At 48.5% G+C, this 26,495-nt stretch overlaps 1 protein-coding gene across 3 annotated transcripts; it reads left to right on the plus strand.

Moving 5' to 3' along the window:
* Window positions 1-503: 503 nt before the first annotated feature.
* LOC121596281 lies at window positions 504-24,919 on the plus strand. 3 transcript variants are annotated; one of them, XM_041921082.1, is made up of 5 exons: window positions 504-830; window positions 20,210-20,482; window positions 20,563-22,345; window positions 23,239-23,411; window positions 23,990-24,919. In XM_041921082.1, exons 2-5 carry the CDS (start codon window positions 20,210-20,212, stop codon window positions 24,473-24,475), a joined length of 2,715 nt encoding a protein of 904 aa, XP_041777016.1. In that variant the 5' UTR covers window positions 504-830; the 3' UTR covers window positions 24,476-24,919. The 3 variants fall into 3 exon arrangements, with proteins under 3 accessions (XP_041777016.1, XP_041777015.1, XP_041777014.1); XM_041921081.1 differs by having other exon boundaries at window positions 506-1,712; XM_041921080.1 differs by lacking the exon at window positions 504-830 and adding an exon at window positions 19,035-19,239.
* The last annotated feature ends 1,576 nt before the right edge of the window (window positions 24,920-26,495 follow it).

Consider the following 26,495-nt stretch of genomic DNA (forward strand, 5'->3'; position numbering starts at 1 on the left):
CACTGATCGGATCATTGAAGGAATCCAGCGATGGAGTGGACCCACCCCAACAGCTCTGCGCTAAATCCCAACAATATTTGCGTCACCGAGCCTGCAGCAAACTTCCAATAACTCCAAAACGCGCGTGCTGCGTGGCGCCATGACGTCATCGTGCAGGATCGCGCAGCATGATCGCACGATCCTGCCCCGTAAACTGTGGGACCATCGCGATCGTCTGGCCAGCCCGGCTGCAGCGCCTACAAAAGTAGAAGCGAAGGGCAGGCCAGGGAAATGCGGTAAGGCGCAAGCGTTTAAAGCTTTCGGTGCATTTGTTCTACCAGCACAGCTGTTTTGCTGCTGTACATCGAAGCAACGGGTAGCCGATCGATCGCTTAGGCCCCGTCGGGCACGAGGCCTTTGCTGGCATGAAGCGTGTCAGACCGGGGCCGCTATACCGTACCGGCATCCCTGTCTCGCACGTGGCGCGTGAATCAGCAAAGCGAACGATGCCGAACGATGCGTCGTCGGTTTAGATCGTGCCGGGTGCCCGCGCGTGCAGGGGTAGTTTCTGCGTTTCTGTGTTTACCCTCCCGTTTATTCGTGTTTCCGTAGCCGACCGGGAACGTGGTGCCGCTCAGGAGCGTTACGTGCGTACAGTGTGTGAGACCAGAAATGTGTGTGGCTTCAATGCGGGGTCTTATTGTGCATAAGACGGTGCTAACTGATCGGAAGCAGTAGTGTGATAAGATCTGATCTGTGAGGTGCGAAAATTGAAAACCTACCGGAAGTGGAGAGTGGAACAGCGTGTGATTTCCGGGCAGAAAGAGCGTTGCAGCTCTGCTTCACAACCGGGAAGCATTAAGATTTGCAGTTGTAAATTCGATGTGTCATCGCAAAAATTGCGCCCGATCGCGTGAAGGAATGTGTGTTTGCTGGTGTGTCGGTGCGACTCCCGGATTTGTGACGGGCCTGTTCATCCAGTGATCTCCAAGGCTTATTTTTTTGTTGGCCCACATTTGCATGCTGCTACCATAATATCAAATCCGCTTGTGTGTGTGTGTGTGTGTCAGTGGAAAAAGTGGTGTCCAAAAAACGGAAGACCCCGAGTGGCCGTGCAATCGCAACGGTGAAAAACGGTGAAACAGTGCGTCAATTTTGTGTTTGCGAAAAAAAACGAAGCTGTTCTGCTCCTTCCCAAAATTTGACAGCTATTAGCGAATTTTGGCACAGGTCACGTTTTGCTTTTGTGCGCTTTTCTAGCGGTTTGTGCTACTTTACCACCGCGTGCCTGTGTGTTTGTTTATGCTTTTTTCGCTGGTGCGTGTGTGATGAGGCCCTTTATTGTTGTGGCCTGCTAATCGTACGCGATCGTGCGCTTTATGACATAACGACGTTTGAGGTTAGAATCGATCGCAAAGCTCAAGATTGGAAGCGCTCCATCGATACGGAGAGGAAGCAATCCATCGCCGAAAAGGCAGAAGGACGCACACGGTACCTGGGAAGATAACGTTACTTTTGGGAAGCACAGGTACCAGAGCGGGGCTGTGATGCTGTGTGCCATCGGTTAGCACAGCCGGATCACATTCTAAACCCCGGTGCCAGCAATCATATCCCTTCGTCGGAGCTCATCTGGAGGCTTAAGGAAGACGCGGAAACATCGAGACAAGATCATATTAAGCTGCCTTCGACCTGCTTGGATATAAAAGGGACAAGCATCTACAACGAAACTAAAGGTAAGAAGAGGCTTATACGGAAACCATCTACCATCGGCGAACCATCCGGAGGTTACATTTCTAGGTAGCATAGAGAAGGAGCGAAAGACACGGCGGATCTTGTACGATTCTAATTATATCTCACCATCAGGCGCTCCAGTACGCCGCCTTATCGCATCTTGTGATGGTTCCATGTTCATAATTTACTCACTTCCTGCCACCTTACAGCCACAGTTTTCTGGATAAAGCTTTACCGTTTTCCAACGCCGGGCAGCAAGAGATGGGTGAGGCCAAGCTCGGGAAGCAGATCGCGATGTGTGTGATTTATCGATCGTGGTTGCCGCGGTGGTACCGCTAGAGTCAGCATAGCATCACCGACACCGGCCGCTAATGCGCCGCCGCACCTCACCAGCCAAAAGGAACTCGTTTCCGTCCCGCACGTGTGTGTGTGTGTGCGCCCTTGACCGTGTGTCCCTTTGGCTCGATGTGTTGTTGCTCGGGCTGCTAAGGTATGCATTTGTTTCCGTCCCGAAACGGTTGGCACTGGAACTGGGGGGTGGCGGTTTGCTAATGGCGAACAATTAGCAATTCATATGGTAGACGCAAGCAAAACCGCGCTAGTATCGCACGTGATATACGCGTGTGTGTGTGTGTGATTCATGTTCGAAGGTTCAGGGTGTGTGAGTGGTTGTAAAAGGGTAAGGCTGTTAACCACTGTGTACGTTGTCTCGTTGCCTTCTTGGGGTGCCTTTTTGTCCCATCTCGCGTGTAAATCGCGCCTCTTGTCAAAGCTCGGCAGTTGAATGAGATACACTTTCAGGTAGCAGAGCTCATACCAACGCACAAGTGCTGTCTTGTGATTCATCCTTCACCATCTCTCAGGTATGCAACGCATTTGGCGGCTACGTTTACGTTATTTGATGAGCGTGAGCTGTACCGCGTTTCCAGGGAATTTCCAAGGGGGTTAGATTAGAGGGGATGGTGCCAAAACACTTGTTGAAGATTGTCACATTACTCATCGCTCTATTATAAACCCCCGTCTGAACCCTTCCTCTTTGAGAGTAAACGGTTCAACCCGGGTGAAATAACACATTTAAATGAAGCATAAAATTAACTCGCCAGTACGCTACACGTGATCTGCTAGCTCCATTACACCACCGGTTGTAGCGTATTTCCGTGGTGCGAAAACACGCAATTATTGCTTCATATTGTCCGATGTTTGCTGACAACCGATGCAAAACCGAGCAATAAATTCAATAAACCTGATGTCAGCAGAAAATCGGCCTTTTCCGGCGCTTCACAATCATGCGTTTGCGATTGCGTTTGACACGCTTTTGGAGCCGTGTTCGCGGGAAATTGGAAATGTCCGCTAAATCAGCATTAATGCGCCCCAGTTTCGAGCAATTCGGCAGAATAACTGGTCTCGGCAGATTGGTGGTCTGATCGTACCGAAGGCATTGCTGCACTAGCTCCACCATCAACAACAGACAGGTGTGGTTATCAGTATCAGCGTGTACCTTATCACCTGTCCCAGGCGTAATGTAGCATCCGATTGGTGATGTTGTAACTGTAGCGTGGGACCAATCAAGCATCAAAAGATTTTACACTCGCAAAACGGTTGACGAGCTTATCGGGGTTGCAAAAAAAAACAAGGCGTTTGAGGCGTTGTTCAGCCTTACATAAAAAAGCCCCTCTTACGTTGGGCAACTCCTCAAACTTTATAAGCCAGAAAGGGGCAAAAAACCTTCGCTGCCTTGTTTGCGGTTTGATAAGATAATGCACTTTGAAGGAATTATTGGTGTCAGGGTAATACGCACTCAAACACAAACCCGTGTGTACGCACCCTCACACACAAGTCGGCTCTCAAAAAAGGCGTCAATGATACGGGTTTGCACTGGAGGGTTTTTGTACCTTGATGCCGTGAACCGCCTCTGTACGGGCCGCCCCGATGAAGACACATTGACGGGTTGTGGATCTCCGCCGCGTCATAACCACCCTTGGGCAAAGGCGACCAACGCTGGCGTTGATAATACCCCATCATTGGGAGGGAAGGAAGCAAAACACAACAACAACAAAAAACAACTTAAACGACTAAACAATGCCATAAACAGCGCAACGAGTAGTTTGCCAGTTGCGATGCCGATGGTAACCTCCGTGTTTTTTTTTGCCCTTAACCGGCTGCCGAGTAGAGGGCAGCTGTGGCAGCAGCTGGAGAAGGCTCGCTCAAGGTTGCAGTGCCTGGTCGGAGGGCCGATGGCCGATCTATCTGATGACCGAAAACAGTAATCACGACGCAGCGCAGCGGACACAGCGGAGGTCATCGTCGCGTGCCTTTTGCAATGCATAATTCAGCGTGCCCGGAGTGTTTGCTGCTCCTTGCTCCGTGACGTAGCTGCAATGATGCGCGTGATGACTATCGACTGTGAGTGTATGTGTGTGTGTGTGTGTGTGTGTGTGTGTGTGTGTGTGTGTGTGTGTGTGTGTGTGTGTGTGTGTGTGTGTGTGTGTGTGTGTGTGTGTGTGTGTGTGTGTGTGTGTGTGTGTGTGTGTGTGTGTGTGTGTGTGTGTGTGTGTGTGTGTGTGTGTGTGTGTGTGTGTGTGTGTGTGTGTGTGTGTGTGTGTGTGTGTGTGTGTGTGTGTGTGTGTGTGTGTGTGTGTGTGTGTGTGTGTGTGTGTGTGTGTGTGTGTGTGTGTGTGTGTGTGCGCGCGTGTGCGTGTGTGCGTGTGGTGATGATATATATTACCGCGCGAGTGTGATCTGCGTGAGCTGGCGATGGAATCTGAAAGTACATTCCAACCACCTTCTCGGCAAACCTTCTTCAAAAAGCGGATTCACTTCACTCGCTACATTATAATTAAATTGTTTTGCCCTTCTTCAAGGTGGCAGGATCGTCGTCGTTGACGCTGTTGTTGTTGTTGTTGTTGTGTGGTTACCATGGTAGCGACACAGCCATGCATACAAAATAAAACCGTCACCTTCTTCTTGACGAGGTAATCGGGCCCGTGTTTGCGCGGTAAGCGGGGCACATCTGCCCCTTTTTAGAGCAATGCAGCACGGACCCGCCTCACTGCGCACAGGAAAAATGTAACCAAACACGACCACGTTCAGAGGGATGCGCGTCCCCGTGCGCGTGCCATACGCGCTTACACGTTTCCTGCCGAGGGGGGGGGGGAGATTGTAGCAAGCGATAGTGCGCGATAGACCATATGGGTGCGGCGCACGAAGTCCTTAACGGTTGTGCCTGTTCCTTACCGTATTGCCAGCCGTCGTCCTTTGCGGGTGTAGTGGGATATTTTTAGAACCGCTCACATATGGAGTGATCATGTTTTTTTTTCGAGCGTTTTTGTAGGTGGTTGCTAATGGAGTGAGGGTGCACTTTTATGACCGTTTGCGGATGCTCGACGCATCCTGCGCATGTCATCGCCACTGCGCAGCACTTTATGGTTTTTGATGCGGGATGCCGCACGCTATCGAGTGATGGTACAGCTGTCGTCGTTCGGTGGAAAACCGTTTCTTGAAACATTCAGTTTTCATTCTCTTCTTTTACACTGTCTTCTTGTCATTTTAATGAATTTAAGGCATGCAAATGGAGTTTTGGGCCTTTTCTCGTACAGTACAAGTTCATTACGCCCTCAAAAAGTGTGCCGCGCAAAAGAGGCTCATTTGTCACAATTATTGACCCTAAATTACCGTTGGGGAAGGCTGTTGGGTGCCGTAAAACAAACCTTATCGGTAAATAAACCCCAAAAAAACAAGGTTTTTTTTTGGGGCCAGAGTTTCGAATGCTTCTTCAGGTGGAGGACGCGAACCCGCTCAAGCCGAACTGTGTCAAGGTGGAAGATGTGACTGTCGTATTCTTCTGTATTTTTTTTTTTTTTGCTTCAACTCCTCCCATAACACATCCTCCAACTACGTCTTATAGCACGCCTCGTTTTCCCTCAAGGTAATCAGCGATTCGGCGTGTAAAATATGGTTGAATGACAAATGATTAGTTATTACCGACGCAGCCCGCAACGCAGCGACTTCTTTCCATGCCCAACACCGTACCATGTCTGATTTGCATTTTGCCACGCTTCGGTCGGAACTCTTCGTTGTTTCTGTTTCTGTTGTTTAATCAAAATGCCACAGCGATCGATCGATCGATCGCTTATCAATGCAGCGGATGCCAAATCGGGAGGCCAAGCCTTTATAATTGAGTGACGTCCAACAAAGCGCAAGATCATAATCATAATTTTGAACGTCTGGGATAAAGGCACTGTAGGCACTACGATTGCGATGGTAGGCATTGGAGTTGGTGATAAATTCTTTAAATCGCTGGCTAATGTGTCGTTGAGGTTGTAGCTGAAATGGTCGCAGCCCACAGGCTTGTAAGTTGTCTAATAAAATGTAAAGTATGAATCGATAAAGACATTGCTTCATAATCACCTTAGCGTATTTAACGATTGAGTGAGAATTGGGTGTTGATGTTGCGTCTAGGTGCCTGTAAGTCCTAAGGAGCTTTCAATGTTTGTAGCGTCCAAATAACTGAACTTTAATTTCTGTCCCAAAAAGATTGTGCTTCTTCCTACCCCTTGGTGTAGATGTAAAGATAATGAAATACTTTCCAAATCGTTGTCGCTGTCCCCACAGAAACATAAAATAAAGGCCAACATTCTTCTCCTCTCCACCTATATGATGTAATAGCGCACTCTCTCTACCCCCGTTCGATATCTCTAACGACCTTCCAATTTTCATAATCAGAATTATCGCCTCCGATGCGCTTCAATTAATTACGGCAAACGATTATGAAACTCTCGAAGTTGGGAATCTTTCTCCCTCCTTCTCCGACTACCTCCTCTGCACCAGCTGGCGTGATCAAAATTTGTAGAATTTCATCGCCCGAGCTCAGAACGAGCCTAAAGTCCCCCCATTTTCTCCTGGCACAACAGAGGGACGCTTTCGATGCGTCGACTTCCCGTGATTAGCGGTTTCTTTTCACCCGGTTCGAGGCGCAAAGCGAGCATATGCGACCGTGAAGATCTTGCTGGAGGATGGACAGCTGAAGCGGAGGTGGGAACACTTTTTTTAAATTCATTACGTATCATTAGTATGTAAATTGTTTCTCGGACCAGGTGGAAGACTTTGTGGGGAAGTTGTGTGTGTTTTTGGTGCGATGCTTTCATCTTGATTCGTTGCGCCCTCAAAACTGCAATCAATATGCTGATAGTAAATGGTTATGGTTTTGTGTGCGTGTGTGTATATGGTCGAGTTTGTTGCACACAAAGGGAAAGGACGGAACCCATTCCTTTCGTCGGTTCCTTGGTCACACGATCACCCGATCGCTGGGACGCGTAAGCCGAGAAGCGACGGGGCAGTTTGGAAATTGGGCAGGCTTTACGAATCGAACGGAACGCACGCTGCAAAGGGATAGGTTTTGTGTCCGCGTTGCATAATTAAAGAGTTTCTTTTCCTTCCTATCTCTCTCGCCCTCTCGGCACGATTACATCGATCGAAGCCGCGATCGCTAGAATGCCAGGTTGAAAGGAAGCAAAGCGCGTTGAAGAAGATCACTGAACGCCGCGGGAAGAATATTAAGTGAGTTCGTGTGGACAAAACAAACAAACCTAGCCCTCCCTCATGTGCGACTATGTGTCTTGTCTAATCTAAAGTCGTACCAGCATAACCGTGACTGTGAATACAACCATTGTTACCGTACTGTTGTTAGACTGTTGGTGGCAAACCGATATCGGTGCACCCGAAGATATTGGGTCGTAGGCCTGGAACCGGGCTACCACCCGCCGGCTACTGGATGAGCGACATTCCATGGTGGGATCGGTGCCCGCGTAGTTCGGCGAGTGTCGTTCGTCGTGGTGACATCGCGTCTATCGCCGCAGGGTTGGCAACATGTTTATTACATGTCCAAGAGACGATCGAAATGCTTTTATTGTGCCTCGGGAACTCGCAGCGACACCGCGTAACTGTACATTGTTAATTTTAATATTTTATTTAGCAAACACCTGGAACGTTATGCTATAAAGCCTGTTACCTTTTGGGCACCTTATTAAGAACGACTTTTGGAGCTCGCAAGAGTTAAGCGAGGCCTCAAGGAAAGATCTCCCTTAATTCAGCCAGAGTTCCGTATGAGTGAGTGTCTCCTTATCTTCACGGCGCACCAGGAAGTGACCAAGAGTACACTTGTGATAATGAAAGGTTCTTGCAGTATGCCAGTCGTTTGTCGACGCCCTGGAGATCATTGTCACCTGGTACGAAGCTGTTGAACCCGTGTGACGTTGTGCTTTCAGAAAAGTTTTTGTCTTCCTACACTCAATGACACACACGTTCGTCATTCCAAATGGCCAATCTTCACACACCCCCAAATAAAGCCGGGCCCGAGAGTACCACCGAGAATACATCGGGCGCGGGTTTCTGGTTGACAGATCGCGTCACAGGCGGGCGTTTGTTAAAGTCGTCGTGTTTACTTTTGCGGTTGGAGCCTTTGGGGAGGGGGCATTGCAAGGCAAATGTGGAACAAGCGCCTCTGTTTTCTCCTAACATCCATCCTCTCTCTCTCTCTCTCTCTCTCTCTCTCTCTCTCTCTCTCTCTCTCTCTCTCTCTCTCTCTCTGTCTCTCTGGTGTTCCAACTGAGTGTACAAAATTTGAATAATCTGTCAGTGAGGAATTAAAATTAGCTGATCACTTGTCGTGTTTGTGAGCTACCCGTCCTCCCGCTTCGCTGCCTGTCTGTCCCGATCGGGCCTGTTCGGAATCGTGGTTGGAAGTGTTAGGAACCACGGTGAATGGAGCCGGCACGCCGCAATCCGATCACGTACCCCGGGTGCGGGGGGGGGGGGGGGGGAGGGGAGAATCCACAAAGCAGTTCTCGTCTATAACCAATGGTTTAGAATTTTAAACATCTCGTCGTGCGTGCCCTGCCAGCTCGCTCGGTGTTTATAGTACGGCCGGAGAACCGCTTTTCAAATGGCCCAACGGGAGGAAAGCCCATCCGTGGTGTTTATTATGAGGCAATGATCTTTTTTTTTCTTCTTTTACGCTGTTATTTAACTAGGTAACGTTCTGAGCCCGCGAGCACGGGAGAGGCAGAACATGAGGGGTGAGGAAATTGGCCGATTTGTTAAACGCCAACCGAGTCCGAGTCCTGCCAGTTCGGGGTGGGGTGCCGGTAGAGTGCGTGAGCTATGAACGTGACTGAACGCTGTTCGGTTTGTTCGGTCGGAGCGTTTATTTGCAAAACGCCAAACGGCACATGGGGGTTACATTTCATCTGCGCCGTAGCGAATGGTAACGTTTTTAATGTGTCGTTTTTATGGAGTCTAACAGTGATAAGTGATGTTGAAAATGGGGAGGCATTTTAACAAAGTGAATAAAGAGCATTAATTTATTGCACTCTACCAATGATGTTAATGATGCTGCTCCAATTTTAGTGTGTAATTCGATCGAAGGGAGATTTCGTTTAACAGCTTGTGAGGGAGGTTTCGATCGCTTAATCACGTCCGTTTAGAATTTTAATGTGAAATGTGTGATCTTTACTTCTTCAACACGATCTACCACAGGATAGCTGAACAATTCTAACAAATCCAGACAATGAACCATTCCCCCACATGAGCCAAGAAGTCATTGCACTTTACTACACGCTCCATTGTCTTCCAGTAACCCCAATCGCTCCACTGTACTCCCTTTTCTTTTATTTAAAATTCCCCTTTTATGAAAATATTGATTGACATGAAAATACGACGTGTGTATGTAAATGTTGCTAATCGTAGTCTGAGCCTAGGGCCTGCGCTATCTGCATACGCCATCCCACACAGGGATAGGCTCTCCTAACGGGGTTCGGGGGTACTACGGCGCATGTGTTTAGGCTGCGAGTTGTGGAAAGAATATAAAAAAAAACAGCGCAATAAGCTATTCTACACACGATGCTCTCGGATGAGAATAATCGCTTTCAAGTCAAGCTCGCTGCGGTGGAATGTGCTGTGTGCTGCATTTGCTTTTACAAAACCATCCTCCAGCTCCACAGTTTGAAGTTGCTTCCCCCGTTCCTTCTGCCGGCACTAAACAATTAACGGAAGGGAAAGGCTCCGAATGCGGGCGAGGGCATGGAAGTACCCGTTTTGCGGGCGTTGCATTCCGTTCCCCCGTTTGCCAAAGCGTTCGCGCAGTGATGGATCTCCCCCACTAAGATCGGATGCTGATCTAAACCTGGTGAAGAATGGAGAGCACCGATGGGATGGGAAGTCAGCATTTTTTTGTTGTTGTGGCTGCTTTTGTTCGCACCGCTCAAGGGGGTAGGATTTTTCTTGTTCTTTCCACTCCAGTACCGTTTAAGAGCTCTCGAGCGTGTTGTACACCCTCGCGCGAGGGGATGAGATGCTGTGGAGGCAAAAGCGGCGATCAACCGATGGCGGAGTGATGATGGATAACTGTTGCTTGCGATGGATAACACACCGCTGCTATAGCCAATGGGTTTGTTTTAAGCTAGTGTGTGTGTGAGTGGCAAAACATTTTTGGGACATCTTTCCGCCAAGGAATAGAGGCTACTCGGAGCTCCAAGACACACAAACACAATGGCAGCGTCATTGCGAAGCGCAAAACTGTTCAATTTCTCCAAAAAAACGCCGCCAGACTTGGTGTCCTATGTGGTGCACTCCATTTCGAGCCCATCCCAATCGGTACTTATGCTGTCGTTAGGGAGCGTGGAACGCTGTACCCCGTCGATTGGCCTGTAACGAGCCGGCACGGACTTGCTGACGGGTACGGATTACAACGCGCGGGCAAACGTACCCGTGTGATGGGTATGCTTTTCGCGGACGTTCTTCGCGAGATGCCGGCAGCGGCATCCCCGGGAATGGTGATTAGTTGCTGGACAGTTTGGAGGAGTTTGGGTTTTCTGCAAAAATTTGCCCACCTAACGGCACTTTCGCGGGCGATCGCGCGGGCAGCATTAGAAGTGGTTTACGGTGTCGACACGGAAGACGCCGATGAGTGATAGCGCTTAATGATATAACACCGTCACTCACATACACACAGACGAACACACCAAGGGACCAAGCGCCAAACGGGGTTAAAGGGACTATTAGCGTGTCGGGCGGTTTTTTACTTCTTTTTGCTGGAAGCTTTACAGACATGTTTCGAGAGAAAGAGAGAGAGGATAGAGACCCATAACAACACAGCAAATAAAAAGCAAAAATCCCTTTCTACAGTCTTCATCGGTAGAATCGGTCGTTGTGATATGTTCGTGTGCTCCACCGAAAGCCACGTGAAATGACTGAAGTACGATGGCTGCCTTCTTCTCCTCCCCTATGCTTTTGTACTTGAGCTCTCAGCCCCCACCCCCCCCGCTCGGGACATACTCGAGACTCCAGTGGTGGGGTTTCGGGTGTCTCTCCCTCTTCCCGCCCAGCTACGCGCGTAGGTCAGGTCTTTTAAAAGAGCAATTTCAATCGCTACAAATCGTGAGCATTAAATTCTTTCCGGACGTGTTTTGGAGCTCGTTCCGCACCGTCGCTACGGCCGTCGGCGGGGTCGCGGAGAAGAAAGCCCACACCTCACCGACCCGCCCGACATGGGACATGGATTAGTTAGATTGATTTCGAATTGAATCGTTGGCCACGCCAGGTGGGAGGGCCGGGCACACTGGCCGGCCTTTTCGGGTGAAGTGGCCCTTCCAGGAACGCCAAGCGACGGCGGGCTGGCTGAGCTGTTGTCGCTAGCGAGACGAAATAGGGCGAGGAAACGCTAAAAAAAGCTCGCTTGGAAGGGTAATTAATAGATCGAGATCAAAGTCGTGGCCCTTTGGCTGAAATCCGGACACCCCGGCAGCCTTCATGGAAACCACCCGGTGAAAAGAAGAATGGTTTGGCCAGCAGCCGGGCAGCAAGTGACCCGACGGTACACGATCGCTTGAAGGCTTAATTGCTGCCGACGAAAGGTTGGAATTTGTCGCATTGCTGTCGTGGTGTTGGGAAGTGGGGGTGCAGGTAATTGCCAATTGGTTCCGCGAAGCTCTACTTCCTGCGATGGTGCCACTTTTGGTGCCTGTCTGCCGGCGACAGAGAGAGGGAGGAGAGCGGAATGGTTCAATGGTAGACGCGCTCTGAGGTGACATGTTTGCTTTAATTAGTTCGTACTGATTTGGAATGCAGCTGAATGCACTGTTGGACGGAATGGGGCGGGGCGGAGGAGCGGTGAGATTTTTGCCATGAAATAGTGACGAGCTGTAATACTAGCGCGGAACCAATTGCAATATTAATGAGGAGTTAGGGAGAAGTAGGAGAATTTTGGGGAAATACTGTTAACTGCAATATCAATTCACACTGCCAAGGTGATTATTAATGTTGATGGAAATTTGTTTCGCGAATGTGATTGAAATCTGTTATGTCTTGATTAAATTTCGTGGAAAAAATAGTGGATTGTAAAAATTAAATTCTTATTTTGGAATATTTTTGTTAAGCTTTTTTGTGCTTATTTTGCATGTCCTTTTATTTAGTGTTTCATTTGAACTGTTTTTTGTTTCTTATTTCATTTCACTATTTTTTATTTGTGTTCTGTTAAATGTTACTGTCATTATTGTTAATTATCTTCTTTTTACTTGTTGTTTGTTTTATTTATTGATTTGGTTTTTAATTCCTTTATTCTTGCTGTTAATTACATGTTACATGTATGTTAATTACACTAACTCTATTACTGTTTATTTCTTCATTTTTTTGCTTTTTATCTACTTTTTACTTGTTGTTTGTTCTCTTTATTAGTTTTTTTAGTTTTATATTTTTTAGTTGTTTTATTGTATTTTTTGTATTTCTGTTGTTTATGTTTTCGTTCATTCCGTTCATTGAGCCCTTCTGGTTTTATTTACAACGGTTTATTTATAATTTAAAAGTTCTTATCTGTTTAATTATTTTTAAATTATATTGTTCTTTTGACCTGTAGGTAAGGCTCATTTACATTGTTTGCAATATGCTTTTCATGTAGAGCTTAATAAGCAAAGTTATTTTATCTTAAAAATTAAAAATAAATAATATTTATTCAAATTCCCTGCAATCGATCGATCAAAGTGAGAAGTTTCACTGGGGCAGCTACAATTATTCCCACACTTTCTGCTTCTATTCGCACTTCCACTGTCCTGTCCTACATCTGTCTCATCCCCCACCTGCCATACAAAGTGAGTCAAGATTGTGTGTTGGCAAAACATTCTACCTACCCTTTCGATGACCGACTTTTGTGCTCCGTGCCTTTTCATACTTTCTCCCAGTTTAGGTACGGGGAGAATTTCGCTCACTCCACTCCACGCGCGTTAGAAGCATCGCAACAGGGCCAATGCGCCCTTTTTCCCGTGCGATCGAATGCGATCGGATGCACTGGTCGGCCGCGCCACACGATAAGCGATAAATATGCATAAACCTGTGCACCATTCACTTCGATTGCGCGATTCAAACCATCCCGGGCCGGGCGCGGATGATGCTGATGATGATTGGCGGTTTGGTTTGAGCCGGGTGAAGCCGTGGTCCAGATCACTCGCGCTGCAGTACTTTCACCTGCAGCGCGAGAGAGGGAGCGAATGAAGTGTAATGAGTGGGCCACACCTCGCGTGGCAGGAAGTGCACGGTGGTTTGTTTTTATTGACCCGGACACTGGCTGGCGCTTCAAATTGCAACGGCGGGGGCACCGGGCAATTAAACAGTTGCGCGTTCGAGAAGGTGGCTATCATTGGCGCGTCATCGCACGCGTGGCTTTCCCGCTGTCAGGCAAAACAGTGTGCAGCTAGATTCGATGGAGATTCGTTTGCTAATGAAGATGAGCTTAAATCAGAGACAGTCAGGGGGGTTTCGGCTTTTTCGGGTGGCCCAGCAAGCTTCATAAAGGCAGCGTCCGGTAGAAATTATTTATGGCAATCGTTATTCATTGCCTTCACCGTTGCCCAGTGCTCATTGCTATTCACGTTCGCAATGGGCAAACGGAATGAATATTTATGTTATTCATATTCATAGCCCCGCTGCTGCAGATTTGGGATGCAACGAACTCAATCGGTTCGTCGCGGCACCGCGGTTCAATGGTAAATGGACAGTGGTTCGCATTCGGGGCGTTCTGTACGACGCACTTGGGCCGTCGGCATTTCCATGAAAGAGAACCAAGTCGATCTATGAAGCCCTTTTCCACGACTGATGATGTGTCCCACTGTACGCCATTCTGGGCACGTACACTGCTTTGGTGGTGCACTTCAGCGGCCGACCGAAACAGGCCCGTAGAATCCGTTTGCCAACAAATAGGAAGGGCGCAAGTGTACATTAGCGGGCAAACCACAACCGCATGAAGCCGAACAACACGGCTTCGACACGGCGCGACTGTTCAATTAATTGGTGGCTTTCCGTCCGTTCGGAAGGGAATGTAATTTAGAATATGCTCCCGTGTTCGATGTTCGGTGTGGTTAATGGTAATGACATTTCTAATTACTAAATTACCACATCGGTAACAGGTAAAAGATGCCTGTGGTCTGACTTGTGAAGAGGGGGGGGGGGGGGGCGGGGGTGAGGGCCCGTTTGGAGAGTCTTAAAGGATAAAGTTTTTGATCGTGAACGGCTCCCAAAAAGCGCTCGGGTTCGCGCGGGACGCATTAGGAGCTCCGGGACAACTTTACGAACATCTGCACACCGTGTTCCTGGTTGGAAGTGGTGGTAAATTGAAAATGGGAAGCTTTGAGCAAATCGGTGCTGCTGATAATGATGATGATGATGATTATGAAGAGGCCTCATTCGGAGGAAGCTCTGGAAGTGAAGTGAGGACACAATTGAAGACTTCAGGGGTTGGAGCGTCAAGTCGAGAACGTTCTACCCACAACGCGGATGGATGGCAAAGAGAGGCTGTGTGAAAAGTGTAAAATATCCTCAACCGATGCTTCAGTTGGTGAGCACAAACTTTGTACCCGTGTACCAGGGGGAATTTCTACTTCATTCCATTCTACTTTCAATTGTGGCCCAGCGTATATGTAGCGCAGAACGTAGGAGCCTCATCAAGTGTCGCCTAATCCTATTAACCAACCCCGTTTGCCTCAGCCCTATCGATCGATTGTGAATGGCCGAGAGGGTAATTAAGCGATCTCGCTCGGTGGATGGGTAGAAAAGTTTTGCTTTTCACGGAGAAGTATCCAACTCCAAACATTGTTGCGTGGTGTAGTATTGTCCCACAGCGGTAGCGTTTCGGCTTGGGAAGCAACCGGTATCGGTAATGGCGTGTTAATGGACGCTTTTGGACCCGAAGGCGCATGCTGCTGCCTATTGCTGAGACTCTCACGCACAGGGGGGAAAGTTCTAGCCATTTCTGGCCAAACAAACCCCAATTTCTGTCCAGTTTGCTGCGTGCGCAGCACGCCTGTCAGCGCGCCCTGTCAGACACAGTTTTTGATGTTCAAAATGTTGCCAGCAAGCTTTTCGCCATCCAGCTCCGGATCGAGTGACAGAATATTGTTTTGACAGTTAGTGGGAAAAGTTCCAAAGCCCAAAGCCTGCGAAACCCAAAGCCCGAAATATACCAAAAAGGGTAACGGGACGAAAGTAAGTAAAAAGTTTATGATTCAGAATGTGGGTTTTATTAGGTCCGTTTTTTGGACTTCGTTTTTTGTTGCAGTTCGGTGGCATTAGTTTGGGAAACCATTCTGCCCGCTCGCTCTGTACCCGCTTTTTACCTGCATTTTTTGACTCAGCGGGTGGGGTTTTTGGCTGTAGTTTAGCAGTTTTATCAAGCAAAACTCGCTTCGTTTACAACTTTGTACACCGACCGAACGGTGTACATATGTTCACGATCAGCACGGTAGTTGGAGCTGGTTTTTTGCTCGCTACGGTTGCTAGTGTTTTTGTTTACCCATTTGGATCCGGAGGGCTGTAACTACCGCAGCGCGCAAAGTGTCATTAATCGATTCGCAGTACGGCATGACGATTAAGTACGTCGCTTCCGTAAATGGCGCTGCAGCCATTGGAGATGGAGGCATTGTTGCTTGGAAGCATTCGTTCCCTTTAGCTGACTTTGGGGAGAGGGAGATGGGAGCAGAAGGGAGAGGAAAAGGGGGGGGGAAACAAAATGCATACAGTAAAACGTGCAACTCACAACTCGTGTCGGAACTTTGTCGCTGGGCAGACTTCTATGGCTCTGGTCTGGTCGGAGGAAACTTTCCTGTAGCTTGGAAAGGGTTTGCAGCCATGGTGTGTGTGCCTGAAGCGACAAAGAGCTACAATTGTCGCAGCTGCATAATGCACCGCCGTAAGTGGTTGTACAAAGGACTCAGCTCACCATCGGCATCATCATCATCATGAGCAACAGTGAGTCATACAGTTTGAACACTGCGCCTTTGCCAATGGATTGTTCTTTCCTCCCCGCCTCAGTCACTTCTAAGGGCTTGTGCATGAGTTTGTCTAGAGAATGTGCTCAAACACATTCCACCGTATCGAGTCGAGAAAAAATCGGACCGCCTGAGAGGAATACCCCCATCACCGCTCGAAGAATGCAACCATTTTCACCCGTTCTCGCTTTCGAGAAGGCAAATGGCACGCTCGGCTGTAAAGAATTCAACCTGCCCTAGTAGTGTATCGAAGTAGATTGCGTCCCATCGGCAGCAGATCAAATGTCGGGGCGGAAAACACTTTGAAATTCCTGAAGCCTTGACTGAAGCTTCCTCTCCTGAAGCCGGCGGTACAAACACACACACACACACACACACACACACACACACACACACACACACACACTTGGGTTGTGTGACACCCGGAGCGCATCGGAAGCTGATGGAGCGTAGAATCGATTGCCTTTCCGTATGATCTGTTGTAGCCGCTGTTCGGTGTGTGCTTCACTTTCGCTACTGTGCCGAGAATGTGCCTGTGCTTGTTGTGACTCAACACCTTCCCTCCCCCCCCCCACCCCAGTCTGCCCACCACGCAGGTAGCACTGAAGAAATGAAGCAGAAGAAAGCAGATAATGCCACTGCCGCCCCGGGGAATGGGGGAATCGGGGATCATCGGGTGAGTAGTACGCACCGCGGTGTACGGATGCGCATCCCAACGGGCACGCCCGGGAGGTGATGATGGGAAGTTTATTGAGCCCATTTGTGGAGCTGACGGAGCGTTACGGTGGTGTCGGAAATTGGTGATTTGCAACTTTCCAGTCCAGGAGGGAGTGAGAGGCATTGGCGGAATGCCTTCAAGGTTAGAAGGCAGCCCAGGAACGACGGATGGAGCATCAAAAGCATACTTCAATTATAAGCCGATCGATTGAGCGTTTGCATTCCGCCGAGGTGTGGGTAAAAAAATTGGGAAAGTAATTTTATTAAAGGGTTGTACAGTAAAGTAAATTTGGTGTAATAAACACTGCAATTTTATAAATATATCAATACGGACACATTTTTTTTTGGAATAGGTACAAGCAGCATTATAAGCTTTTCTCGGGGGGTACATTTGTTAGTGTCTGTTTCTTCCCTACTAAGTTTCATCATATTAACGTGTTTTAGTAGTTTTGAGCTACACATATTAATGATATAATCACTTTTTACAAGCAAACACTGAGAAATTTAATTACATTTACGTTATTTTCCCAAAATACAATATTGAGACATTATTGAGGGATAGCGTTTAGTTGAATTTTTATAAATATGGTCTTCTTTCCAATTGTTTCTTTATTTTTTTGACTAAATTTTTCTAAACTTGAACGACCAGGTTGGTGATAATGGAAAACAGGATTATGATTCATTAACCTGAACATATATTCTTGCTTACCTGTGTTATAGGGTTTTTCATATGTCATAATGAAGTTGGTATACTTTATGCACTCTGTGTGACATTTAGTGATACATTTATGCCTTGTTTGTTATTGGAATTATAATGATATAATACAACGTATCTAGACATTGGGCTAAAAGTGTCTGAACTGCTAAACACTGCTGTTAACTTACAGATAATGGTATATTTTCATGATTTTTTAAGACAAATAGAAAAAATATCCTTTAAAAAAATTTGTGTAACTTTCAACCATAGTTCAACAAAGTATATTAACATGCAAAGTAATGGGCATATAATCATATAATTTTAAAAAGCAGTCAAATAAACATTTATACTCAATAATTTTTAGAATATTTGAAGCTTTAGAGACATACTAATGAAATTAATAATTAAAATAATAATTTATTCTAGTACTAATCCTTAAATAATTTCGTACTTTTTATATCTTTAGGGATATATCTATACGAATATTGAGGAATATGCGTTGATAAGATCATTGTTTAGCCCTGTTAAAACAAGTGTATGTTCATTTTTTGGTCAAAGAAGTGTTCCTTAAGTTTTATCACGTACTGTATGTCCTAGTAAATATATTTCACATTGGAAAATAAAGATTTACTTATATGAGTGTCTAAGGTGTATTTCATTGTACAATTAATTTCATATTTATATCGCTCTCGCATGAACCACCAACTACAACGCGCCCGATTTAGGCTTCCCCGGCCTCAAAATTAAAGAGCACAGCTGCCATAAATTCACCCAATTTCGCCCAAATTGATCGTGTCAACTAGGTCGTCCCGCCCTTTCCACCAGATGCAAACAAAATTCGCAACTGTGTCGAAAAAACAAGCTGCAAAGAATAGCGTCAAAACAGAAAAAAAAAATCAGCTGCTATTTTCCCAACGAACCGATCCTTCCCGATCCTTGGGCTGACTTGCTGGCTTCACTTCCGCTACGGAATCGGCGGCTCGTGTGCTCATCTGGTCCCCGGGCCAATGCCTGCCCGAGAGCGACGGGGAATTGTATAAAAGTCGTTAGCTAGAGCGCCACCCCTCTACCTTTTGTGTATGGCCACAAACCCGTATGCCACCGTTGAACCAAATGGAAAGGGAAGGGAAGGGAAGAAAGGGATACGTTAAAACTAAAGAGAAGGAGAGAGAAAGAGAGCGACGAATAAGGAAAGAAATCATGCAGCACGAAACGCACCGAGATTAATATCGAGTTTTGATAACCATTGCCATCCCATTCCCACACAAACACACACATACGAAGGGAACAAATGCTTGGTTTTCCAGTACTGTATGGGTTGGTATTGTTGCGTCCCTTGCGTAATTAAATCGCGGCTGTGTTGTGAGACCCTTCGGCAGCTAGGACCCTTTTGCCCAACATTGAGCGTTGCGTGCTTGCGCAAGCGAAATGGGAAATACGTTACAATCAGTAGCATTGATTCACATAATAACACACACATACACGCATGATGTCCTTTGCAGTTGCGCTACGGACGCATTTCGTCCCTGTGCCCATCCCTTGTCAAAGTGGGGGAAAACCGGGCTGCAGCAACATCTGCTCGTCTCGGGCGCGTCGGCCGTTAGGACGCACACAGACGCAGCTTGCATTCGCAAGGACGCGCCGGCACCGGTCCAGATATCGCACCAAACGGCACTCCCGAGCGTCATCATTCGGTGGGCGAGAGGTTTGAGCAGTGAAGTTTTAGTCCCGATTTTTCACCGGTCCCAAACGGAAGCACAATTTGCGGGCGAGTGTGTGTTGTTGCAGGAAAAAAATAATCCAAAAAAGGTGAACCATAATCTAATCAGAGTAGCCGGTTGCTAGTACAGTGCGGGTGTCCTTTCTTGGCCGCAAAATTATGCGTTTGCGCGAAATTTATACGCGACAGGGTTAGTCAGTGTTTGCTTGGATGGTAAATTCCTGAGCTAGGAGCGCGTGTCGTGTGCTAAAAGTGATGCTAATTTGTGGAGGGGGAGAATGATCCGAGATGCTTCTAACGCTACTTTGCATAATCTTATCCGCTGCAAACGTGAAATACTGTTTGAAAATTAAACCCTAAAAATGGTGTGCTTGTTCGTGGGAAGTCCAAACGGAAGTGGTCCAAGTGCTGGAATGTTTGCCGTTGCAAAACGGGCGGAACTGCTGCTGCTCCGAGTTGATTACATCGGTCGAGCGTTCGTTTCGAGAGTCGTCGTCGCGGTGGTGGTTGTTCTGGATAAATTATTTCCACTGCATGCAACGACTTGCATCGCGAACATGCGGCGCGAGCTCCCGCAAGATCGACACTCGACATGTTCTCGGAGGAGTGCAATGTAAACACACACACACGCGAGCGCGCGCACACACACGGAGAGCCACCCGGATGGTGAGGGTTTTTGGAGTGTTTTAGCACACCGCGGAATTTGTGTTTGCCTTCCCAATGTTTGCCCATCCCAAGGTGTGCCGATTCTGTTTTCGTCCGGTGTTTGCTGGGAGGCGTTGATCTGTTTGCGCTACGGAATACCGCTGGATTAACGATACAGTGCCGTCTGAAGCGGCTGGAAGTGGTTGAAGGATTGAAATTAAATTAATCTTACCTACTACTGGGATGTACTGCTTACTTGGATCAGTTTGCCGTTGTAATCATTGATGAGAGCGAGCTCGAAGCGCTAGAAGAGAACGCTGCACCTTTTGGCTTCAAGATACCCTTGCCTTTACTCCCTAGTTCTAATTCGTTGGTTCTCGCTTTTCTTCTTTCGCTGGTACAATTCCGTTACAGATGTCACGTTCCAACTTTGCGCGCTCACAAAGCAAAGTTTGGTTCGGCAATGAACCGGAGCCCTGTGGCCCGTACGGCGGTGGCTTCCGGCCGTACGGCGGCTACGCCCCGTACAGTGGCCCCATGTCCCAGCCGACCTACCCGATCTTTCACGACCTCGAGGAGGAGGACGAGCTGATCGAGGAGCAGCAGACGAATGCGAAAAGTTCGCCCGGCGCGAGCAGCTGGACCGAAACGGACCGCCAGGGCAGTCCCGCCAGTCACAAAAGTCAAGTAAGTGCCGTGTGTGAGTTACAATTCTTGCAATTTTTGGTTGATTTTCTTACCGTATCTTTGTTGTTGTGCACTCACAGGACTCGGGGTTTTCGGACACGGAAACGTCCCTGCACGCGGGCAGCAGTGTGGCGAAGCGGCTGGGGGCAAACATTAACGACAGTGTCCAGTCGGTGGCGGGGACAACCAGCGACAAGCTAACACCAAAGAGAAGCATCAACGAGGAACTGTTTGCCCGGTCACCGTCCCTCAACAGTAGTGCGCCGACACCTCCAACAGTCATCCGGAGGCCTGTACCGGGCGGCCCGGTAGGTGAGTCGATCACTATCGGTCGTCGACTATCGTACAGTGAGCCCGCGGAGCATGCGAACGGTTCCGAAAGTCCGCGCAATGTGTCACTCAAGCGTGGCCGCGTCATTACGAAGAACAGCCGCGTGAAGCGCAATCTCAGCGAGCAGTTAAGCAACTCGAGCGAGGAGATGATCTCACTGGACAGCAGTGAGCTGTCCAACATTCTGAACCGTACGGTGGTGGAGGGAGAGGAGGAGGCGATACCGGAACCAGTGCCAGTAGCGGATGCCAATAATAATGCAATCAAGGGTGAGACGACGGCAGCGGAGCTTCCAACGTACTCGGAACTATACCCGACCCGAGGAACTTCCACGCCCATCCGAGGCCAGTCGAAGCTGTACCGATCGTTACCAATCTCGCCGACGCATCGGACACCGCCACCGGTCCGTCCGGTCGTGGCACCCTCGGGGACGGACAACTACTACGACGAGCCGAACAATACGACCACCTCGAGCAGCTGCAGCGAACGCGCCCTATCCTACACGATCTACGACAACCCGCTGCTGAACGGGCACCAGCCGGCGGTGCAGGGCTGGCTGGATGGGTTGCGGTTTTCCTGCCAGAACGAGGTGATGTCGATACTGCAGACCAAATCGATCGCGACGGAGGCGGGACGATCGCTGAAGCTAACCTCGACGGTGGCGGTGAAGATATTGCGCCATCTCCAGGGGAAGGTGTCCACGCTGCAGGGTGAGTTCGAGCGGGTCGAGCAACTGTTCGCCACCATCCGGAAGTATCACACGGCGCAGCGGGCGGAAGATGACTTCGACGATGAGGAAGACGAGAAGGAGATCTACCAGAAGGTGGCCCCGTTTGTGCACGGGCTGGCGACCGATCTCGATGCGTTCGTGCGCAAACAGCAAGCGACGGACTACTTCGGCCGCGAAGCATCGGAACGGGACGATCGGCGCAAGTTTGCCGAGAATGCCAGGGCACTGGCGGACATGCTGGGAGATCTCCGGGCGGCCGCATCTAGCAGCGACACCTTCGACTATCGCTCCGTCGAGGAGGAAATTCAAATCGTAAAGCGCTACTTTCTCATCACGGTGCGGTTGATCTTCAAGAATCTGGTGCGCGTGATCGTGGACGCGGTCGAGGGTGCACGCTGCGAGCTGATGCTGCGCTCGAACCTCAGCTACGTGGCGAGCCTCTCCAACCTGGACTACGGTGGGCTGGCCTCGCTGAACGACGCGTTCATCGCGAACGGTACGGTGCGGGTGCTGCTGCTCGTCTGCGTCGAGTCGAAGCTTTCGTCCGTCCGGGCGCTGGCGCTGCGTGCGTTGGCAACCGTCTGCTCGACGACGGAGACGATCCGCCAGCTGGAGCGAGCGGACGGGCTGGAGGTGCTGCGCGACATCCTGGCGGTGGTGGAGGGCGCTGATGGCCGGTCCGAGCCGGAGCTGCGGGAGGCTGTCTCGGTGCTGACGCAAATTACCGCCCCCTGGCACGGGGAGGACCATCGGCTCGAGGGGCTGAAGCAGTACGTGCACGGCATCGTCGAGGCAATCACCGGTAAGGGAATGGGCTCTAAAAGGGACGCTGGCTGGTCTGGACACGTGGCGAACTATTTTCGGACACAATGTTATGCAATGTTATGGGTGTGTTTGTGGATGACATTGGCAGCTGACACCGGTGAATTGTTAACGTATTTCTCTGCAGGACGAAGAATTCCTAGAATTTACTTTATTTCTTGGATATATCTTGGAATGGCATGTGGAATTTGACGCCTGTTGATGGCGCTGTTGAGCGAGAGAGCTTTTTTGAGGAATTTTGAAAGCATTTCGAATCGTTGGAACATCGAAAGACGTGTGCATTTTGTAGCAAACGATGTTCTCCATGTAAAACATCCGCCTAAAATCCATATTCTTCATAAAATCCTGCAATTTTAATGTTGCAACTAAAAGCAACTTCGCAGCAACTAAGTCCTCCTACTTCAAGGCCTCTTCCCTTTCGGGGAAGTAGATGTGATTTATGTGCAAAGCTTTCACCATGATTGGGGCCATTTTGCATTTCATTTGCTGCCAAAGCACTCCCCACGACTAGTTCAGTACAAGAGAAGGGCAAAATTCTTCGAGGAGTGGTTGTGTGGTGGGGTATGTACGCTTAAAAGAACCTCAGAACTATCACAACAAGGTTGCTAGCGGCTATCGCTTGATCCCGTATGCTTCATCCCCGCAGAGCGGAGGACGATAGTATCGTAAATTTGTAATTAGAAGCATTAAGCCTTATGCGGCAAAGTAATTGCGGTGGGATAAAAGTTCGCTTAACAAGACTGAGCTGCTCGGTCGCCGTAGCTGCTCGGGAGTGCCAGTGAACAGTGTATTAACTTCTCCTTTTTTCCACTATTTTCTCCCTTTTCTTTGCAATCTCTTTCTGCTTGGGCTTGTGTTGCGCAAAACACGCAGAGATCATCGTAAAGACCAACTGCTGCCAAACGCTGCTGCTGTGCACCGCCAGCCTGAACAACATGACGCGCATCGAACCGACCGCCGTCTACTCGGTGATGTCGCAGGACACCGTGGACAAGCTGCAGCAGGCGACGGAGCAGCGCGGCCCGGGCGCATCCATCTTTCTCTACGTAAGTATTTGGAGTGGGGAGGAGGAAAGATGCAGTATAGGGATTGCGTTTAGCCACCATCGTACCATCGTGGCGGATCTAGTTTATCATCATCAATATCACACTAGTGAGGTGACTAAATGCAATAGAAAGCGCTTCAGCGATGCGTAACACGTCACACTGTCACAGAGGGATGATCGCTCTTTTAGGCACCAACACCAAGAAAACCCGGAAGCGTTGTTGTGTGGCTGATTGAGGCAATCAATCGATGTGGTGTGGCTTTTTTTTAGCTGTCCCAATTTTGCGCTACAATTTATGGGCCAGTGGGTGAAATATTGCTGCCGCCATTCCATGCTGGACTGCACCGGAAGGACACATATTGATGGATTACCGTCACGCTGAGCCGTTTGTGGTGTTAGATGTTGCCCGGGCCAGCTTCTAGCTCGCCGATCGGTCGGGCGAACAACACGAAAGGATACATATTGCTGTGAATTGATTCGTTTTTGATGAGATGACATTAATTCCACGCCTTGGGCAGGGGGCGAAAGCTTCGTTCCCTTTTGCGATACTAATCGTAACGTCTTTTTGCTCCCTTCCAGGAACAATTCACCTCAACGCTCTACAACATGTCGACCAACTGGAAGTGCCATCATCATCTCGCCAGCCGCCCACTGCTCACCTTCCTCGTGCAGGTGCTGGCGCAAAAGTTCCACCAGCAGCAGCCCAGCCGCGTCGAGACGGAGGCGCAGCGCAAAACGATCCGCAACATTCTACACGTCCTCGGGCGGCTCCTGTCCGGCGGCAGCCTCGCGTCTGGCGCGTCGCACGAGCTGATCGAATCGACGGTAGCGCCCGTGCTGGCGCGCATCGAGCGCACGCTGGACGGGGCGAACGAACACTATCAGGACGTGGCGCACGTTAGCCGGTGGTGCAGTGAAACGGTGTCGACGCGGCCGGCCAAAAGCAGTGGCAGTGAGGAGGGCCGCCCAACGGTGCCACATATCACCCGGCTTACCATCCACCGGGATCCGGTAGCGGGGCCGGTGATGGTGCTGGATCAAAACCGGCAGGAAAGTTACGTCTGAATGGGGCGATGGCGAGCTATTGCCGGCAGGCGGAGGCAGGGGGGCTGATGTAGCCGAGCTACGAAACGAGGGAGGGAGGGAGGGAACTGGGCAAAAGAAGAAAAAAAAAACCAAGGAATCCTTGTGCCATACAGGAAGCGAAACGAGACCGGAGTAGAACCGGAAGCAAACGAAACGACTCTGGGAGGTTGCTGAAGATGCTGAAAGCGAATCTGTATTTATGTAACTGTTTGTATGTAGCTGTATCATATTGTACATTGTGTTTTCGTCACCAAGAGGAATGCTAATATATTCGAACGATTCAATGTTGTAATTTATCACCCCCCAAAATTCCGCAGTGTATGTAAGACGAACTGTTATTTCCTCCGAGCATTAGGGGGAAAGCATGTTCAGGCGAAGGAACAACGCAAATACACCATCGACCACGATGAACGATAAACTGAAGCGCTTATCGCAGTGTTGAGTATATAGCCTTAAATATTCCGAAAGACGAGTTTAATGCACTGTCTGTAAGGCAGAGTGCGAAAGGAAGAGATCAAGAAATCCAATTTCCCATCCAGCAGCATCTTTACACGCACACACACACTATCTTGCGTGTTGGACATATTCATGAGGGATTTTAGCAAACATGGTCACATAGCTCTCGCATGTACGCTAGCCGCTTTGAGTTGTCGGAAAAACGGTATGTGTGAAGGGGAAGTGTGTGTGTGCGCACATGTTAATTTGAATACCGAAAAAAGCGACAAATAATTCAATAAAATTGGCCACTTGGTAGGACATGTGAAGAATGCGGAATCGGATCGAACGGAAAGGGCCTGTTGGAGCATTAGCATATTGACCGAATATGTTTGCATTCCATTGGGTGGTGTTTGTATGTCAAAGCTCAATTCATAAGAGAATCTGTGGTGGGTTTTATCTTAACATTATTCTTTGATTGAACTGAGCCTTATTGCATGGCAGTATAAGATTGACCTTGGAATGGGGAATTATGATCCAATTCATGCCGGAATTAAATTATGTATTTCTTGTACACAAAAAGCCCCATCCAAAAGAGGCAAACATATTTTGCGGTAAATGTCTGCAAGATTTTTGCTGCCATTATTGCCGGTTTCGGTAAATCACAGAGCAGCCGCGTACATGGTCCGTACCAAAAAATCCATATGAAACTCAACAGCTGCTGCCGACGTGCTGGTGACAGGCCAGACAGTCTTCTTCGGTGATTCCGTTCCCCGGGCCGAAACATCGCTTTCGGCTTCGTCCAGGGCGAACAATTGTTCGCCATGGAAAGCCAATCAGCACTTGAATAGGAGCAACGATTTTTCCTGCACGATCCCGAAGGCTGCAGCAGTGGAAAAAAAAAACTGTGGAAGTGACGGTGACATTTCTCGGTCACTGGGTATGTCGACACATACACACTTTAGTACACATATGTTTTTGGAGCTGGCCAATGTTGTTTTCTCGGAAATGTTTGGTTGGAAATGATTTTTTGTAGGGTAGCGAATGGACAAGGATGTGCTGGACATTGACAATGCATGCAGAATAAGTGCTGCATAGAATTTTTGTGTGGGGAACAGACATTGATATTTTTGTTTAAAAAAAGTAAAATAAACGGAAGGATTTAAATTTTATGCGCAAACATAGAACGTTTTTAGAAATTGATGTTTGAAAAGAAAGGAAAAACGCTTCAAAAACAACGCATTCGTTTGTTCGAGCACGAAGGTTACGCCTTACTGATTGCATACATTTAGGAGCATCGTTCATGATTGCATACTTTCAGGCGCTGACGCTAGACTTTTGGGGCCACAGTCGGTTGCGTGGATTTAATTGAGCCGCACAGTCAGATTGAAATCAGTTGGAAGAATGAACAGCCCAAATTAATCAAGAATTTCATTACCAACCCTACGAATAACGCATAATTATGAATTATTAATGCACAATAAATCACAGCTAAAACGCAACGAAAACAACGCAATCGATCGGAATTAATGAATATGGCAGAAAGGATGAGAGAGAGAGAGAG

This window comes from Anopheles merus, chromosome 3R, assembly GCF_017562075.2.
Source record: "Anopheles merus strain MAF chromosome 3R, AmerM5.1, whole genome shotgun sequence".
In the NCBI taxonomy this organism is placed as follows: domain Eukaryota; kingdom Metazoa; phylum Arthropoda; class Insecta; order Diptera; family Culicidae; genus Anopheles; species Anopheles merus.